At 42.9% G+C, this 18,801-nt stretch overlaps 1 protein-coding gene across 1 annotated transcript in view; it reads right to left on the bottom strand.

Annotated features, from left to right (window-relative positions):
• Positions 1 to 18,801, bottom strand: part of DDX55 (DEAD-box helicase 55) — a 74,647-nt gene that overhangs the window by 4,313 nt on the left and 51,533 nt on the right. Inside the window, exon 13 of the mRNA XM_069215007.1 lies at positions 9,334 to 9,629. Coding sequence (XP_069071108.1) covers positions 9,334 to 9,629 — 296 coding nt within the window. The remainder of the gene's footprint in view (positions 1 to 9,333; positions 9,630 to 18,801) is intronic.

Here is an 18,801-nt window from a genome sequence, read left to right as displayed (position 1 = left end):
GCGAGTTGCTTCAAAAAAATAAATGAAAAAAAAAAAAGGGTGGAGGTCATGCAAGGCCTTGACACAGCTTTTTGGAGAGAGTTCACTTGTAAATCGGAAGATAATGCAGAAGTCAATAGAAGATTTGTGGTCAAGACATGTCCCATGAGGTTCAAACGCAGCCCTGTTGTAAACCAGTTCGAGGCTCTGACTCGAGTATGCTTGGAGACCAAGATAGAGAGTACTAGAATAATCAAGAAGTGCTCTAACCACAGGTTGCATGACAAGATAATGTGCAGTTTTGGAAAGAAAAGTAAGTATATAGTTTAGAAAATGTGTGTTAAACTGTCAGCTGTTAAATCAGTCATTTTTGAGTTTTGGTGTTTTGTATGAACTTCGGAGAGTGTTCTCAAGACTTATAACAGAGGAACACAGTGGTACTTGCAGGCAATGGAGTACAATGATAGGAGCACAGCAGCATGAACAAACCAGTCCATATTGGAGGAAGGGCACTCCAAGAGCATTGGAGGAAGTGCAGTAGTTTGAAAGATCTCCATTTCTCTTCAGAAGTCTTCATGATTGTCGATGGCCCTTAGTCCCCATGGGGATATATTCCAGGGCTTGCAAGAGTTTAATGAGACTAAGTTATAACATAGGCCAGTTTAAAAAATAAAAATTAAAGTTTTATAAGGGGTAATTATCAGGCATGGAGCCAAACTTGATATAAGGTTTTGCTTTTGGTTGTATAACCTGAGTTTAGATTCTAAGAAGTTTGGTCCTGACCAATTAATCATCTGCGTGCAAAGAAAAGGGCTCTGAAGAATATTCTTTTTGCCACCTAATGTATTTGAGTCTATTCAGATAAAAGACTTGTCTAGTTGCTGTATTCTTTATAGCTTGCATATTCGTTTTCTTGGCAGTCTAATTGTCAGTCAATTTGTGTAGTCTAGTCAGAATATCACTACTGCCAAAGTTGCCCGTTTCCTCTGTGAAAGGCCTGGATAAGGGAAGATACATAAAAAAAAAATCTTATCTTAAAGTTAATATTCTTATCGCTTTGTTGATTTGGGATTCAGCAGAGTGGCACGATCATGAACTGAAAACAATGTTTTTGACTTCACTTGACGTCAATGGTGGGTATTCCATTCAGAGGGGCCATGAGTTCATAGACATTATGACTTGCACAGGATCCACAATTCAGTATGTCTAGTCGAGATGTATCAACTTTGGAAGATTGTTTGGATTTCAGATGATCTTGGTATAGTCTACACAGCTGCACCATCTATGACTGAATGATTTTGCACTGTTAAAAAGAGGGGCTAGAAAGACATTAAAAGGTGGGGGGAGGTGCAACTGTTGATCCCTGTGGAAAGTCTATTAGTGTGGCGAGGGATGAGGACTTGAATGGGAGTAGTATCACAATTTGGGGACTAGTTTTAACCCCGTCCCTGCCAAGGACGTAATGGTTACATCCGTGGCTGGGGCACTGAGGGGCCACAGACTTAACCATTACATCCTGGGACCGGCCCTAGGGAAGTGCGAGTGCTCTCCCCGAGGGCCGCACTCCTCCCTCAATCCCCCCATGTCAGGGTTGGAAGAAGAAGAATCGCTTCCCCTTCCACCCCGACCCCCCCAATGACGTCAGCACACGATCGGCCGCTGACGTCATCAGAGGGTGCCAGACGCGTCTAGAAGGAGGTAAGTTGTTCTTCCGGGCCAGGGGTTGGGGGAATTATTTAAAAAGCGGCATAAAGGAAAGGGTTTTCCTCTCCCTCGATGTCTCTTTCAGCATTCCTGCTGCCCGATCGCAATGTGATCGGGCAGCAGGAATGCCTACTAGACACCAGGGATTTGTGTATGTGTGTTTATAGTGTGGGGGAGCAACCCTTTGGGCAAGGGTCGCTCCCCTTGGGGGGGGAACCAATATTTTTATCGCCGTTTCTGCCCCCCTTGGGGGCAGATCGGCCTTTTACTTTTAGGCTGATCTGCCCCCAAGGGGGGCAGAAGCCACTAGTAACCAGGGATTGTTTTTGTGTGTATTTGTTTGTGTTGGGGGTGGGGGCGGCCAAGGGCCAATAAGCACTATTGGACAATTCTTCCCCCCTTGGGGGCAGATCGGCCTATAGGGAGAATCCACTTTGCGCCTGGGGTGTGTGTGTGTGTGTGTGTGTGTGTGTGTGTGTGTGCTTTGTGTGGGGGGGTGGCCCCTTGGGCAAGGTTCCCCCCCCCCCCCCCCCCCAAAGGGGGCAATATATTCTATGCCATTTATGCCCCCCTTTGGGGCAGATTTGCCTTTTTTTTTTGGGCCCAGAGAACACTACAGTAGACACCAGGGAAAATGTATAAATGTTTGGCAAAGTATTTGCATTTGTGATTATAACAGTTTATTTCTCCTTTTTGTTCTAGTTCAAAGCTTTTGCTTCCTTTGCCGTGGCTTGTTGCGGTTTAGCAGTGGTTGTCCTGCGGTTCGCGTAGTTGCATGTTTTAGGTAAGTAAATAAATTTACTCCAAAGGAGTATTGTTGCCATGCAAGAATGACATGTTTGTAGGTGGTGTACTAAATGCAGGATTGTGTGTGAAATTGTTCTTAGATTTATGCACAATGATATTTGTGTTGTTTTATGTCTAATTTGCTTTTCTTTTTTCTTTTTAGTGGGATATCATTGGTGATTGCTGTGGTTTTGCAGATTAGTTGCTGGTGAGTCTAGCTTTTTCAGGCAAGTGAGCGGTATAGTTTTTGAGTTTATAACTCTTAGTGATAAAGCCACACTTTGTTTATTGCTTATCTTACACAGTGCTGGTTGTTGGTGGTGCATTTGTCCAGTTACTTTTTGTAGGAAGGATCATGGCTAGCCTTAGGATGACCGCTCAGCAGGTTGTTGGTGTGCTTTTTGAGTCGTCTTTTGACCATGATTATGAGACTGACTGCATCTGAGGCAGAGGAGGAAGTGCAAGATTCTGGAAGTTAATTTTCTGTAAGAGAGCAATCATCTGATGATGAAGCCACTCTCAGTGCTGATGAAGTGCCTGTTTTAAAAGGTTTGGAGACCACTGAATTAAATTGTATATGCTGTCTGAAAGTAGTACAGGATATGTTTATAATTTCCGGGTCTACACTGGTAGGGATTCAAGTATTGACACCCCTGGTTGTCCGCCCACTTTTGGAGTTAGTGAGAAAATTGTGTGGGAACATGGTAGACGACTGTTTAACAAAGGTCACCATTTATATGTAGATAACTTCTACACTGGAGTTCAGTTATTCAAGGGATTGTTCAGAGTGGACACTGTTGCTTGTTGCACAATCTGCTCGAATCGGAAAGGCTATTCAAGAGAGCTTGTCTGTAAAAAACTTCAGAAGGGACAGTGCGGTGCCTTGCGGAATGATGAACTGCTAGCTCTGAAATATGTAGACAGGAGGGATGTGTACATGCTAACTACCATCCATAATGAGAGTACTTCACCTGTGGCGTTTGGGGTCAAGTTGCTGAAGTGCGCAAACCTGTGTGCATTTTAGACTACAATAAGCACATGGGTATTGTTGATAGAGTAGATCAGAGGTTGGAACCTTACACTGCTGCTCGTAAAGCTTATGTTTGGTATAAGAAATTAGCGGTCCACCTGTTCCACTTGCCAACTTTTAATGCTTTTGATGTGTTCAAGAATAGTTCTCCAGAGTCAAGGATGACATTTGTGAAATTTCAGGAGTCTATCATAGCGAGCCTTGTTGTGCTGGAACAGGTAAGGGTTCCTAGAGAAGCAGTGGTAGAGGATGTGGCTAGATTGAAAGATTGCCACTTTGTTGAGCACATTCCTCCCACGGCCAAAAAATACTTTCCTGCTAAGAGATGTAAAGTCTGTGCTCGAAGAGGTATCAGGAAGGAGGCTAGGATGTCCTGCCCTGATTGTCCTTCAAAGCCTGGGCGGTGTGTGGGTGGCTGTTTCAGGAGCTACCACACACAGAAGAATTATTGGGAAATACCGTGAGCGTAAACTGCGGTTATATATTTTCATATGTTCAGTTTCACAGTTGGCATTACTGTCATGTATTCAGTTAGAGCTTTTGTGTTTGTAGTTTTGTACTTATTTATAATTAGTGGTTTCTTTGTTGTTTAAAAACAAAAATAAGTGATGGCGGTGTGCATGGACTGGCGCTTGGCTGACTGTGTGTGTGGGGTGGCACTTGGCTGACTGTGCATGGAGTGGCACTTGGCTGGCGGTGCCGGCCAAACGCCAGTCCACACACTCCCATCAGCTGGTGTGATTGCTGCATCAGCCATGTGGGTGTATGAAAGTGATGGGCCCTTGAATGGCGCTGTCTGTTGATGCGAGTGTTGTAATGTGCTGGGCCCACGGCTGGCGGCATGAATGGTCTTGTGCATGTCATGTATGAAAGGTGTGTGAATGGATTGTAAAGCGGTTGGTGCCTTGACTCGGCTTTATAGCTCACAAACTTTGAGTCATTGGTTAAGTTTTTTGGCCTTTCAGTTATTAACAGTGCATTTCACTTTTGTGAAATCTCTTGTTAATAAAATTTTATCTACTGAACCATCACTCACCCTCGTGCCAAATCCAACCAGTATGTGTGGTAAAAATGACAAAACCTGCTCCACTACAAACAGGCATCGCAGCACTCCTGTGACACGCTAGGTGTCTCGGGTGGGACCCCGATGATGAAGCATGCCACCAACTTGGTTGGTGGGTGAGGGGTCTTTTTAACATAACCTAAGTGCATTTCTTTTCACATTTCTGTGTTTGGAACATCACAGAAGTATGTGGACACATCAAAATGATCTATGACAAAACTACCTGTGTTTGGGGGTGGGGCAGGCACACCTATGGTTTTGGTCCTGGGTGCGGCCTTCATCTAGGGAAACCTACCAAACCCAGCCATTTTTTTTTTAACTAGAAACCCCAAGAAGTCCAAGGAGGTGTGGCTTGTGTGGATTCCCCAACATTTTCCTACCCAGACTCCTGTGCAAGCCTTAAAATTTGCTTTAAAAAAGCATATTTCCCTCACTTTTCTTTGTAGGATCACTGCTCTGGCACACATTTCCTACCACCCAGCATTCCCCTCAGTCTCCCAAGTAAAATGATACCTCACTTATGTGGGTCCCCAACGCAGAGTCAGCCTAAAGATGTATAAAAGAAAAGTATGTGCTTATCAACTTGCTGTGCTATCCCATCAATCTCTACAGGTTTTTGGCCTTTTTCCGTTGCAGGCACCTGGGCCACCCACACAAGTGAGGTACCATTTTTATTGGGAGACTTGGAGGAACGCTAGGTGTCTATTTTTAAAAAAATGCACAGTTTTGGTAGGTTTCTCTAGGTGCCGGCTGAACTAGAGGCCAAAATCTACAGCTAGGGACTTTGCAAAAACACATCAGATTTCAATGTAAAAATGTGATGTGTCCATGTTGCGTTTCCTGTCGCGAACATTAGGCCTACCCACTCAAGTGAGGTACCATTTGTATCGGGAGGCTTGGGGGAACAAAGAATAGCAAAACAGGTGTTATTGCCCCTGGCCTTTCTCCACATTTTTTCCTTCCAAATGTAAGACAGTGTGTAAAAAAGCCTTCTATTTGAGAAATGCCCTGAAATTCACATGCTAGTATGGGCACCCCGGAATTCAGAGATGTGCAAATAATCACTGCTTCTCAACACCATATCATTGTGAAGATGGTGATTTTAGCACTGCAATCCCTTTGTTGATGCCATTTTCAGGGGAAAAAACCACAAGCCTTCTTCTGCAGCCCTTTTTTCCCCATTTAAAAAAAAAGAAAAGAAAAAATCTCCGCTGTATTTTGGCTAATTTCTTGGTCTCCTTCAGAGGAACCCACAAAGTGTGGGTACCTCTAGAATCCCTAGGATGTTGGACAAAAAGGATGCAAATTTGGCGTGGGTAGCTTGTGTGGATAAAAAGTTATTAGGGCCTAAGGGCGAACTGCCGCAAATAGCCAAAAAAAGGCTTGGCACCGGAGGGGGAAAAGGCCTGGCACCGGAGGGGTGAAGGTAAGATTTTACCCATCTCAGTAGTGACTCCAGAATTCATGTGTTGTAAAGTTTTGGGCTAGCATTTGGTGACACAGTGTCAATGGCAGGTCAAGTAAGACTAAAACAGCGACTCCGTCGGCCTCAACGAATTTGTTGAGGACATCCTAGACAGATATTAGTGGCAATTCAGTGCTTCTTCCAGGCCTGAAGCCATTCTGTCTACCTGGTTGTGCAGTTCAACAAAGTTTGAGATCTTGGAGAAGGCTAACTTTTCAATTAGTTTAAATATGAAGGGAGTATGGATGTGGTGGTGGAGGTAGCAATGGGCTTTGTAGCAGAGGAAGAGGGTTAGTGGCTCTGTCTCTTTGTTTATTTGGTAGCAGCTGTGGGAAGGGAAGCTTGGGAGAAGATTTCCCCTTGACGGCAAGCCTCCTCTTTTAAGGAAGGGGCTCTGCAGCTTCCATTGGAAGTGTTTTGCCGAGATCTTGCCAATAGTGGATGAACAGGCCTGTCTGCCCTAAATCGAATTCTTGTTGAAGTTCCTCTAGGTTGGGAGGCTCAATGTCCATGGCTCGAATGTCGACAAAGGAATCACTTCATCACATTTTTGCACCAGGTGCACATACTCTCTTTGACGCTTGCTTCATGTGTGAGTGATGGTGTTTGGTGCAATTGTGGTGGCTCAAGCATTACACACTTGGGTGTAGGTTTGCTCGGTTTCGTAGCTTTTTGTCGGTGCCGACCAAAGGAAACAGGGGCCTTGGCTTGCCATGTCTTTGTGTCTATGCTCCATAGCCAACCCCCACAGCGGGGGGTTGTGGGGGAGAGGGCTTCTTTTGGGAACATGGCTTAGTGTTAATGCCTCGGGAGGTGATGGCATACTCAGGACCCTAAGTGTGGTCATGGTGTCCTGGGTTCCAGCATGTGCCGTCTGCTTGATGTCCTGCAAATCCTCAGTCCAGGACTCACTGGAAGACACTGTCTCTGGGCTGGTCGGTTATGCAGCTGGGAGACCTGATATGCTGGTCTCTTGTTCTTCAGCACAGAGGGGCTCTTCTTTCCTGAAGACATTGAGGGTCTCGGGAGGGCTCTGCTGGTACATCCTCTGATGTGTCTGGCACTGCTCTCTTCTGTATCTGACAGCCTTTTTAGATCTGATGGTGAGGCATGATGTACAGGAGGTGTCATCATTGTCAGGGGAAAGTCACAAATTACACATTTCCTGGTGGTCCACCTTCAGATATTTTTAACTGCAACACGGCAGTTCTGAAAGGGTGTCTGTTCCGTTGCCAGTGCAGTATTTACTGCAATGTAGAACTGGAGATGGCACTCTGCATTCGTGGCCAGTGGTGTCAATGACAGTCTCCGGTGCCTTCACGCATCAGGAAGATGAAAGGAATAGAGCTTACTCAAATAAGACGCAATAGGATCAATAACAAACCGAACAGAGCCGACGGAACGTCTTCAGAACTCGACGAGCTCAGAGCCTCCTCGGAATATATCTGAACCTATTGGCAGAAAAAAACACCACATCTTGTGACTCAAGAGACATCTTCAAAGAAAAAACTTGCAAATGTCCAAGCTCAACACTAGATGCCAGGAGTATGCTAAGCAAGCATAGCTACAGCCACATATGCTACGGACGTTATGTTTATGGTACCTGAAATTGGTATTTGTGACCCGATGCTCCAGTGATTATTTACTATATGGACAAGTGTTTGCTTCTTATTGCTAAAAAATCGAATGTAAATAGTTTTAAACGTTTTTAAATTTACACTTTTTGAGGCATACGTTTTACAACTTCATTTGCAAATAGCATGGTAACAAACAGATACATAAATCAGTGATTTCTGCTACAGAAGGGGTGAGAACAACTAATGTGCTCAAATGGGAACATGGCTTTAACAGAGTAAACCCTGATGAAACATGGCAGCAAGTTTTGTTTTGGGAACCCAAAGCAATCTCTTGGAGAAAAAAAACTATATAGATGGCACCTGATCGCCAAGACTGGGCACTATATGTAGGAGAAGACCCAAGAATTAGGGGGCAAGCTACACACCTGGTGGGCATGTAAATTGACACAGATGTTTTGGAAGCAAGTACTCTTTCACATTAAAAGGGCTGCTAACGTAAAGTTGTTTTGATATGGTGTTGATTCTTCAACAACAGTTATCAATCTTTCATTAAAATGTGTTTTTGGGGGCAGGCTTAAATTAGCAGATAAGTGGATATTCCGAGTTAAACATTCCCTAGACCTGTCGCGAAAAAGGATTTCCAGTGATGGAAAAATAACAATAAGCTTCCAACACATACCCCACAAAGTACATATCTCTTCTTTGAAATTAAGCAGGTAGAAACAGGCGTGCGTAACAACCACCTGATGAAAATCCTTAATGCCCTAGGAGGGACAGCGTGACAATCAAAAGAATACTCTGACAACACACTGAAAAGTCCCACATCTTTCTACTTCTGATGATCTCTTGTCCCTGGGTATTATGCATGTGGCTTTTAATCCTGTTTGTGACAGCATTTTTCTTTAAAAAAAATGAAAATCTATATTAGGTTGATCAAACACCAGTACCCCTTCGGTCTCTTTCTGCATTCAAACTCTATGCATATTTTCCAGCGCATTAGGGACTTTGTATTGGTGCAAACATTAAATCAATATCTTGTAGAAGCCAGATGACAAACTGAAATTGTTTTGCATTTCTCAAAGCGAAAAACCTAAATCCCAGAGTGCTCACCAGAGAAATGTTGGCCTGAATATCTGGAGTCTGACAATACCACATACATGTGGATTTTCCTCCGGAATGTAGACGGGATAATCAATGTAATATAAGTGCAGATCATGTCACGTATCTCTAATATTATGACATCGTAATACTTTATAAGTGTGTCATGACAGCGTAATCCAATGTGATGTGGTGTTGGCCTTCCCCTTTCTAAATTTCTACCACCATATTACCCTTGTTTCACAGAAAAACAACGCTTAAATAAAAAGGAGGTATAGTTTACACATTCAAAAGACTGGCTCAGTTGGCTACAGCATGGATATCATTGTTTTTTCTAGAAGACTCACTCAACATTATGTATTCAGGCAGACAATATAAGTCTCTTTTGGCTTTATACCAAGGTAAGTGAATGCCTACAAGCTCCTAGAGCTATTCATTTAAGCATTGGTGTAATGTGCCAAACTTTTTACAACCACCTGTCAAGGACTGCCTACTTTTAGAGCATATAAAGCAAATACGCAAAACTTGATCTTGAACAACATTTAGACAAAGACAAATACGAGATACAAACTAAATTTACCAAAATATAAAAATTCATTCATTGTTTAGTTCCAGTTATGTTTTACTTTACCTCATCTATTTTCCTTTTTGCAGCCACTTTTTTCTTCTTTTCCTTTTTGGCTTTTTGTTTTGACCAGGCTTTATTCTTTATGAACTTCTTCCGCTCCATCTGCTGCTGCTGCCTTTGCTGTCTTTGCTCCTCCAACATTTTTCGCCTCTGCTTTTCTCTGTTTTTATCCTTGTATGGAATGGCGTCTGTATCTAAAGTAACTGGAGTGAAGTCTGAAAACTGCTTCCCTTTAAGCTCTGGCATCTTGGGCATTCTCAGCAAACCAAAACCACGGGCTAGGCTTGCAAAGTCTAAGTCTTTAAGACAAAATAATTATAAATGACATTCAGAATAATCAATTTGGGAATTATAATATCTGACGAAATACTGATGTACAATATTATGTGACTCAAAACAAGGAAGCCATGAGCTTCAAACTATTAACATGACCACGTGACTACATTCATTTGAAGTGTACATCTGTTCGTGGAATGTTCCGCTGCAGATTCACATGCTGTGCATACGACTGCCATCTAGTGTTGGGCTCGGAGTGTTACAAGTTGTTTTTCTTCTAAGAAGTGTTTGAGTCACTGGATCGAGTGACTCCTATTCTTCGGCTCCATTGCGCATGGGCATCGACTCCATGTTAGATTGCTTTCCCGCAGAGGGTAAGGTAGGAGTGATAGAGTATAAAGAAAAGAGATGTCCATGCTAATGGAATGTTAAATATAAATATAATAAATATAATATATAAATATATATATACATATGTACAAATGTTGTTAACTTAAACGACTACAGGCTGCGGGGGAGGTGGGAGGGTGCATGTGAATCTGCAGCGGAACATGCCACGAACAGATGTACACTGGGTAAGGGACATTTTCCGTTCAATGGCATGTGTAGCTGTAGGATGTATTTTTTTATGTGTCCAGCTATAACTTCTGTTCTCTATATTAGTAAGTTCTCTGACTTACAAGATGAATCTGTAACCCACTCATCTTGGTCTTGTATCAGGCTTACTGTTTTGTATACTTATACATTGTTTGACGGTAGTTCATACCACCTTTTGTGTATTATGCCTTACCTTGTGACAATGGTACTTCTAACAAACTACAGTTATATTATATTTATTATATACACTTTTCTGCATGACTTTTACGTCTGATCTCCACACCCCTCTCCTTTTCTGAATGCCTCCATTGCTCGTAGCACTAGTCTCTATATGGACTCACTCCGTTTCAAAATGGCCCCCACCTTGGGCTGCTCAAACTGCTCGCCGTCTTAATTAGAGTCCCTTTTCTATTTTGACTCTTTTGCCTGAACCGATCAACCTATAAAAAGAGGCTGACACACACATGGGCCAAACACTCTGCCAAAACCCCGATGCGCATGGCACGGGTTTATTCGCTCCACAAATACTTGAGGTAAGGTACTGCCAGCATTGCTGGCTTGTCTCACTACTTTCTCCCACTTACGGGGAACTCAAGGCAGCCAGGCGAGGAAAGCTTTACTAATCTGTGTCGGCTAGAAAAAATATGTGACAAAAGCATACCACGTTGTGTGAATAGAATAGCCTTTCAATTTCTGTAGAAGTCTGGTAGTGCGCAGCATGCTCTGATTGTGTGTCTTAACATGGTATGAAGTAAAGTTATACCACAGACAGAGACTAAGTGATAAAACGTTCTTTAGTTTTAGAATGACATTTTTTCTGATCGAGATTTTGGTTTTTATAAGCGGTTAAAGTGGCATTAGGGGGCATGGCATGGGCATAAAAAGACTAAGTAAAACGTTCCTTTAGAAGTTTTAATTGCGTTGTGAGAAAACCTTTCTAATTTGATAGGCTCCATCTTCACTTTTCGAGTTTTTCTAGAAAGTGAAAAGAATATTACACATGTAAAATCACAGCAACCTTGGAAAAGCTAGTGACGGGGCAACGCTCCAGCGACAATATAGAACTTGGCATACCAGATTATTTACTCCGTATGTAGCTTTAAAATCAAGTAGCTTTCTGCATAACACCTGCTTTACATTAAATTGTATTTTTTGTTGTTTTATACCCCAGGCTTATCATGGCCATCATTTGCCTATACTATTTGATTTCTCCCAAGGACTCATGACTACCAGCAGCTTGATCTATGTACCTTTCGTGTTTACTTATAATGTTTTATATACATTTGAAGGTACCTTACCCCCTTTCAATTACTTCTTACTTCTTTCTTTACTCTTTTTTCTTCACACTATTTATAGATCTTCTATCCACATCACAACACACTTCGCATCCCCCATTGTTTCTTCACCACTAAGATTCAATGTTTTCTAAAAACAATTTTAAAGCACATGTACTGTATCACACTGTGTAGACATGTTTATGACAATCTCACCTCGCATGATGTTGCCGTTTTATTCCACTCTAGACTGGCTTGTTTGCCTTTTTCTTCTGGAACGTGATTCAGTTAGTCACCTATAAGACCTATTGAGGCATTCACACTACATTCTGGACGTCACATTAACTATACGCACCCCTGCACTTAATTCACACAATTCTATTGCACCTTTGCTCGGATTGTTCTCTTTACCTCTGTACAAAGAATTTTAGATGTTGTGAAGTCACCTTGCGCAATTATACTATACCGACATGTATGTATTTTTCATCTATGTTTCCACAGCCTTGACAAAGTCTTGAAGACGAAACACGTGTTGGCTGTTTTGCTGTATGGACTTATTGTTACATTCGAACATCCTATTGTAACTGTGACCATTTATCACCAATTGGCTGCTCTGGACACATGGTCATTTTGTACAATGCAGTCTTTTGATTGAGATTTCTACTTTCTACCTGCACTTATAATAAATATCTACACATCATCTTCCAAGAACGAACTTTCTATTTATTCCTGAACATTATCAGGATCAGGATTCATGCTATTGGTGTGCCCTGGCCACTCTTCTTTCATTGTCTGAAATAATGTTCTAAGTACAGCTTGACATACTGAGGCTAGCTGTGTTGCTAAAACATCTACACAATAGAGTTTAATAAATGTATGTGGTGTTGACCAAGTAGCTGCTTTACATATTTCAGCCATTGGTATATTTCCTAAGAATGCCATTGTAGCACCTTTCTTCCTTGTGGAATGTGCTTTAGGAACAACTAAGAGTTGTCTTTTAGCTTTAAGGTAACATGTTCAGATGCATTTTACTATCCATCTTGCTAAACCTTGTTTTGAAATGGGGTTACCAGTATGAGGGTTTAGAAAAGCTACAAATAGCTGATTAGTTTTCCTGAATGGTTTTGTTCTATCTATGTAGTACATTAGAGCTCTTTTAATGTCTAATGTATGTAGAGCTCTTTCTGCCAAAGAATCTGGCTGTGGGAAGAAGACTGGCAGTTCCACTGTTTGATTGATATGAAAAGGTGATACTACTTTAGGAAGAAATTTAGGGTTAATTCGTAGTACGACTTTATGTTTGTGTACTTGTATGAACGGTTCTTCAATAGTGGAAGCTTGAATTTCACTAGCTCTTCGCAATGGTGTAATTGCGACTAGGAAGGCAACCTTCCATGTTAAAAATTGCATTTGACATGAGTGCATAGGTTCAAATGGTGGGCCCATAAGTCGGGTAAGCATTATGTTTAAATTCCACAAAGGAACTGGAGGTGTTCTGAGTGGAATGATGCGTTTTAAGCCTTCCATAAAGGCTTTGATAACAGGAACTCTAAATAAAGAGCTGAGCTGTATATTTTGCAAATATGCAGAAACTGCAGTGAGATGTATTTTTATGGAAGAGAACGCTAAATTAGATTTTTGCAAATGAAGCAAATAACATACAATATCTTTTATCTATGCTCAAAGAGGGGCAATTTGTTTAGACTGACAGTAATATACAAATCTTTTCCATTTGTTGGCATAGCACAGTCTGGTAGTGGGTTTTCTTGCTTGCTTAATTACTTCCATACATTCAGTTGGTAGTTGTAAATACCCAAATTCTATCACCTCAGGAGCCAAACCGCTAGATTGAGTGTGTTGGGATTTGGGTGCCTGATCTGCCCTTTGTTTTTTGTAAACAGATCTGGTCTGTTTGGGAGTTTGGAGTGTGGTACTACTGACAGGTTTAGTAGTGTGTACCACGGCTGACGTGCCCATGTTGGCGCTATGAGTATCAGATTGAGTGTGTTTTGATGCAAATTGTTGACTAGAAATGGAATGAGCGGGAGAGGGGGAAAAGCGTAAGCAAATATCCCTGACCAATTGATCCATAGAGCATTGCCCTTGGCTAAGGAATGTGGGTATCTGGATGCGAAGTTTTGGCATTTTGCGTTTTCGTTGGTGGCGAACAGATCTATGCCTGGTGTTCCCCATTGTTTAAAGTATTTTTGAAGTACTTGAGGGTGAATCTCCCTCTCGTATGTCTGTTGATGATTTCTGCTGAGAACATCCGCTAACTGGTTGTGGATCCCTGGAATGTATTGTGCTACCAGGTGAATTTGATTGTGTACTGCCCAGTTCAAAATTTTCTGAGTTAGGAGGGAGAGTTGGAACAAATGTGTCCCTCCTTGTTTGTTTAGGTAATACATGGAGGTCATGTTGTCTGTTTTGATCAGGACATTATTGTGAATAAGGAGAGGCTGAAAAGCTTTGAGTGCTACGAAGACAGCTAACAGCTCTAAGTGATTTATGTGTAGCTGTTTGTGTTGTGTATCCCATTGTCCTTAAATGTTGCGATTGTTGAGGTGAGCTCCCCAGCCAATCATTGATGCATCTGTTGTAACTATGGTCTAAGGCACAGGGTTTTGAAACGGCAGCCCTTTGTTTAGATTTGTGGAATTCCACCACTGAAGGGACATGTATGTTTGGCAGTCTATCAACACTAGATCTTGAAGTTGACCCTGTGCTTGTGATCATTGTTGTGCAAGGCACTGTTGCAAAGGCTGCATGTTTAGTGTTGCATATGGAACAATTGCAATACATGATGCCATCATACCTAATAGTCTCATGATAAATTTGACTGTGTACTGTTGACTTGTCTGTATTTGTGCCAATATATTGTGGAATGCTTGTATTCTCTGCATATTTGGACTTGCTAGCGCTTTTTGAGTATTTAGTATTGCCCCTAAATACTGTTGTATTTGCGCAGGCTGTAGTTGTGACTTTTGGTAATTTATTGAGAACCCTAGCGTGTGCAGGGTTTGTATTACGTAATGCGCATGGTTTTGACACTGCGTATGACTGTTTGATTTTATTAGCCAATCGTCTAGATATCAAAAGACATGTATTTGTTGTCTTCTTAGGTTGGCTGCGACTACCGCTAGGCACTTTGTGAATACCCTTGGAGCTGTTGTTATTCCAAAGGGTAACACTTTGAACTGATAGTGCTTTCCTTGAATGACAAACCTGAGATATTTTCTGTGCGCAGGATGGATGGGTATGTGAAAATACGCATCTTTGAGGTCTAATGTTGACATGAAATCGTGGTGCTGAAGTAGTGGGATAACATCCTGTAGGGTTACCATATGAAAGTGTTCTGACAGAATGTAAAGATTGAGGGTTCTGAGATCTAATATTGGCCTTAAGGTGCCATCCTTTTTGGGAATGAGGAAATACAGTGAGTAAACTCCCGTCCCTACTTGATTTTGTGGCACGACTTCTATTGCTTGTTTGAGTAATAGAGATTTGACCTCTTCCTGTAACAGAGTGATATGGTCTGTGGATAGCAACACAAAAGGATGATGGACGTAGAGTGCTGAACAATGCAAACACTGACCGCCAGTCACAGATCTGTATTTAATCCATTGTTCTTTTGCTCACCATGCCACCCCAGTTTTGACCCAGCCATATGCAAATCAGTCTTGACCCTGTTCCTTATGGGAACAGTCCAGCCCGAACTGCCAAGCCAGGTCCTCACTGGACTGGAAACAAGCACACTGGGACCGGTTTCAGGGTTTCACCCTTCATCGGCCAGGCTAGCTTGAATCCAGTGGCACAGTGAGCAAGGGACCCACGTCTGGGCATACCCTTCCCACTTAGGGCAACTTTAGCAACACAAAAGGATGATGGACGGAGTGCTGAACAATGCAAACACTGACCGCCAGTCACAGATCTGGGTTTAATCCATTGTTCTTTTGCTCACCATGCCACCCCAGTTTGGACCCAGCCATATGCAAATCAGTCTTGACCCTGTTCCTCATGGTCTGTGGATAGCCTGTGTGATTTTGGTGGAATGTTTGGTGGAGTTTGTATCAATTCTAGGCAATAGCCATTGCGGATAATTGATAATACCCAGTTGTCTGTGGTAATGTTTAGCCAATTGTTGTGGAACTTTTGCAGTCTTCCCCCTACAGGCGAGGTGTGAATTAGAAAGGAATGGTACAAGTCAGTGTTTACTTTGTTGAGAGGCTTGTTTTCATGTCTGATATTTTCCCCTGCCTCTGGGGTACTGGCCTCTATAAGTACTTTTGAAACTACCTTGTTGATATTGAGGTTGGTAGGGTGGCTTTGGCTGTGATGTGGATGGCTTTGCACTTTGGGGCCTAAATCCACCTCTAAACTAGGGTTTACAAAAGGATCCCCTGTATTGTGTGGTGTATAGTGCACCCATGGCCTTTGCGGTGTCTGAATCCTTCCGCATTTTTTCAATAGCAGTGTCGACCACTGGGCCGAAAAGCTGTTTTTGGTTGAATGGCATATTCAACACTGCCTGTTGGATTTCGGGTTTGAATCCTGAGGATCTAAACCATGCATGTCTCCTTATGGTTACAGCAGTGTTGATGGTTCTGGCTGCTGTATCTGCAGAATCTAGGGCCAACCTAATTTGATTATTAGTGATGGCTTGCCCTTCCTACACTATCTGCTGTGCCCTCTTTTGCTGTTCTTTGGGGAGATGCTAGATTATATCTTTCATCTTGTCCCAGTGGGCCCCGTCACATCTAGCCAACAACGCCTGTGAATTGGCTATTCTCTAATTGTTGGCTGACTGAGATGCCACCCTCTTGCCTGCAGCATCAAACTTCCTTCTCTCTTTGTCTGGTGGGAGTGCATCACCTGATGACTGAGAGTTTGCCCTCTTCCTGGCAGCGCTTACGGCTACTGAGTCTAGAGGTAGTTGTTTAGTAATATAGACAGGATCGGAAGGAGGTGGCTTATATTTTTTCTCCACTCTAGGAGTAATTATTCTTGCCTTTATACTCTCGCTAAATATTTGATTAGCATGTTTTAGCATGCCGGGAAGCATAGGAAGCGACTGATATGTTGCATGCATGGAGGAGAGTGTATTAAATAAGAAATCATCCTCTAATGGCTCAGTATGCATGGTGACATTATGATATGCTGCAGCCCTAGCTATCACTTGAGTGTAGATTGTACTATCCTCTGGCGGTGAAGGCTCAGAGGGATAGCAATCTGGGATATTGTCTGGAATGGGGTCTGGATCATAAAGATCCCATGGATCCACACTGTCCTGCTGCGAATCAAATGAGTGGGATGGTGATTGCATAGGTGTAGGACTGGTAGTAGGAGAGATATGTAGGTGTGGAGAGTGAGGAGGAGAAAACTGAGGAGGTGGAAGTCTCTCCTTTGTTCTTGGCACTTTAGCTGGAGGCTGTTCAGTGTCCAATTCCTCCTGAAAGGCTAATTTCCTCTTTGGTTTTGGAGGAGGTGCAGTTACAATTCTGCCAGTTTCTTTATGGATATGAATCCTTGGCTTTCATCCATTTGTTCTATGATTGGCTGCATTTGTGAGTCCTCCTCAGTAGATTTTTGGCTTGCTCTAAGAGCTTTTGGAAGTCCATGCTCCTCAGTATAAACAAGTCTTTTTGGCTCTGAAACTGGCTTTTTCGGGATCGAAAAAGATGGGGTCAAGGATGGTCTCGGCTCCGAAAAAGATTTTCGCGATTTTGACTCAGAAGAGCGGTGTTTGCTCGGTTCGGTAACAGAGCTTCGGCTTGAGTCCGATGGCTTTGGAGGAGTGGCCATTTTCGGTGCCGAACTGGTGGGTTGGTCACGGAGGGTCTTCTTTCGGGTCGAGCAATGGCCTTCCAGCAGTGGCGTCCCCAAGGCCTTATGTTTTGGCTTAGATGGGACAGGGGCAGGCGTACTCACGTGCTGTCCTGCTATGACCGGTCTGTCCTCCTCGGAATCCTGGTCGGAGTCGGATCCTCGAACGGAGACTGCGGTCTGCATGATCTCTTCCTCTTCGATGTTGAGATGTTCGGTGCTTTTGGATACCATCTCGAGTCTCCGTGCTCTTCTGTCTTGGAGCGTCTTCTTGGACCGGAAGGTTCAGCAGGCCTCGCAATTTTCTTCCCGATGGTCTGGGGAAAGGCAGAGATTACAGATGAGATGTTGGCCCATATAAGGGAATTTAGCGTGGAACCGAGGACAGAATCGGAATGGAGTCCGGTCCATGAGGCTTCCACGCGGTCAGCCCGGCGAGGCCTGAGTTGGGCGAGGGCGCCCCGAAGGGCGAGTAAAGATGTTTGATCCGACGGTACCAAAGTGTTGATAGAAGGTGTAACGCGATCGAAACAATACCAACGAGAAATAAAGAGTTTTCAAGCTTTTCCGAATCGAACTATCGGAGCGAAAGGAAACATGTCCGAACCCGATGGCGGAAAGAAAACAATCTAACATGGAGTCGATACCCATGCCGAAGAGGAGGAGTCACTCGACCCCGTGACTTGAAAAAACTTCTTCGAAGAAAAACAACTTGTAACACTCCGAGCCCAACATTAGACGGCAGACGTATGCACAGTATGTGTAGCTACACATGCCATCGAACATATATATATATATATATATATATATATATATATATATATATATATATATATATAAAATGTCACTTACCCAGTGTACATCTGTTCGTGGAATTAGTCGCTGAAGATTCACATGCTGTGCACATCCCGCCATCTGGTGTTGGGCTCGGAGTGTTACAAGTTGTTTTTCTTCGAAGAAGTCTTTTCGAGTCACGAGATCGAGGGACTCCTCCCATTTCGGCTCCATTGCGCATGGGCGTCGACTCCATCTTAGATTGTTTTCCCCGCAGAGGGTGAGGTAGGAGTTGTGTATACTAGTAATAGTGCCCATGCAATGGAGTGATTATGTATGTACCTAATGTAGTTTAAAGTTATGTATTAAAAATTTACAAATGTTCAAGATCAACTTCTAAACGGCTCCAGGCTCCCGGGGAGGCGGGTGGGCGCATGTGATTCTGCAGCGACTAATGCCACGAACAGATGTACACTGGGTAAGTGACATTTTCTGTTCAATGGCATGTGTAGCTGCAGATACACATGCTGTGCATAGACTAGTAAGCAGTTATCTCCCCAAAAGCGGTGGCTTAGCCTGTAGGAGTTGAAGTTGTTTGAAACAATGTTCGTAGTACTGCTTGACCGACTGTGGCTTGTCGTGCCGTTAACACATCTACACAGTAGTGTTTGGTAAATGTATGAGGCGTAGACCATGTAGCTGCCTTACATATTTCGGTCATTGGAAT

Source organism: Pleurodeles waltl, chromosome 11 (genome assembly GCF_031143425.1).
Source record: "Pleurodeles waltl isolate 20211129_DDA chromosome 11, aPleWal1.hap1.20221129, whole genome shotgun sequence".
Classification (NCBI taxonomy): domain Eukaryota; kingdom Metazoa; phylum Chordata; class Amphibia; order Caudata; family Salamandridae; genus Pleurodeles; species Pleurodeles waltl.
The sequence above is the reverse complement of the archived record's forward strand: the minus strand, read 5'-3'. Positions and strand labels throughout refer to the sequence as shown.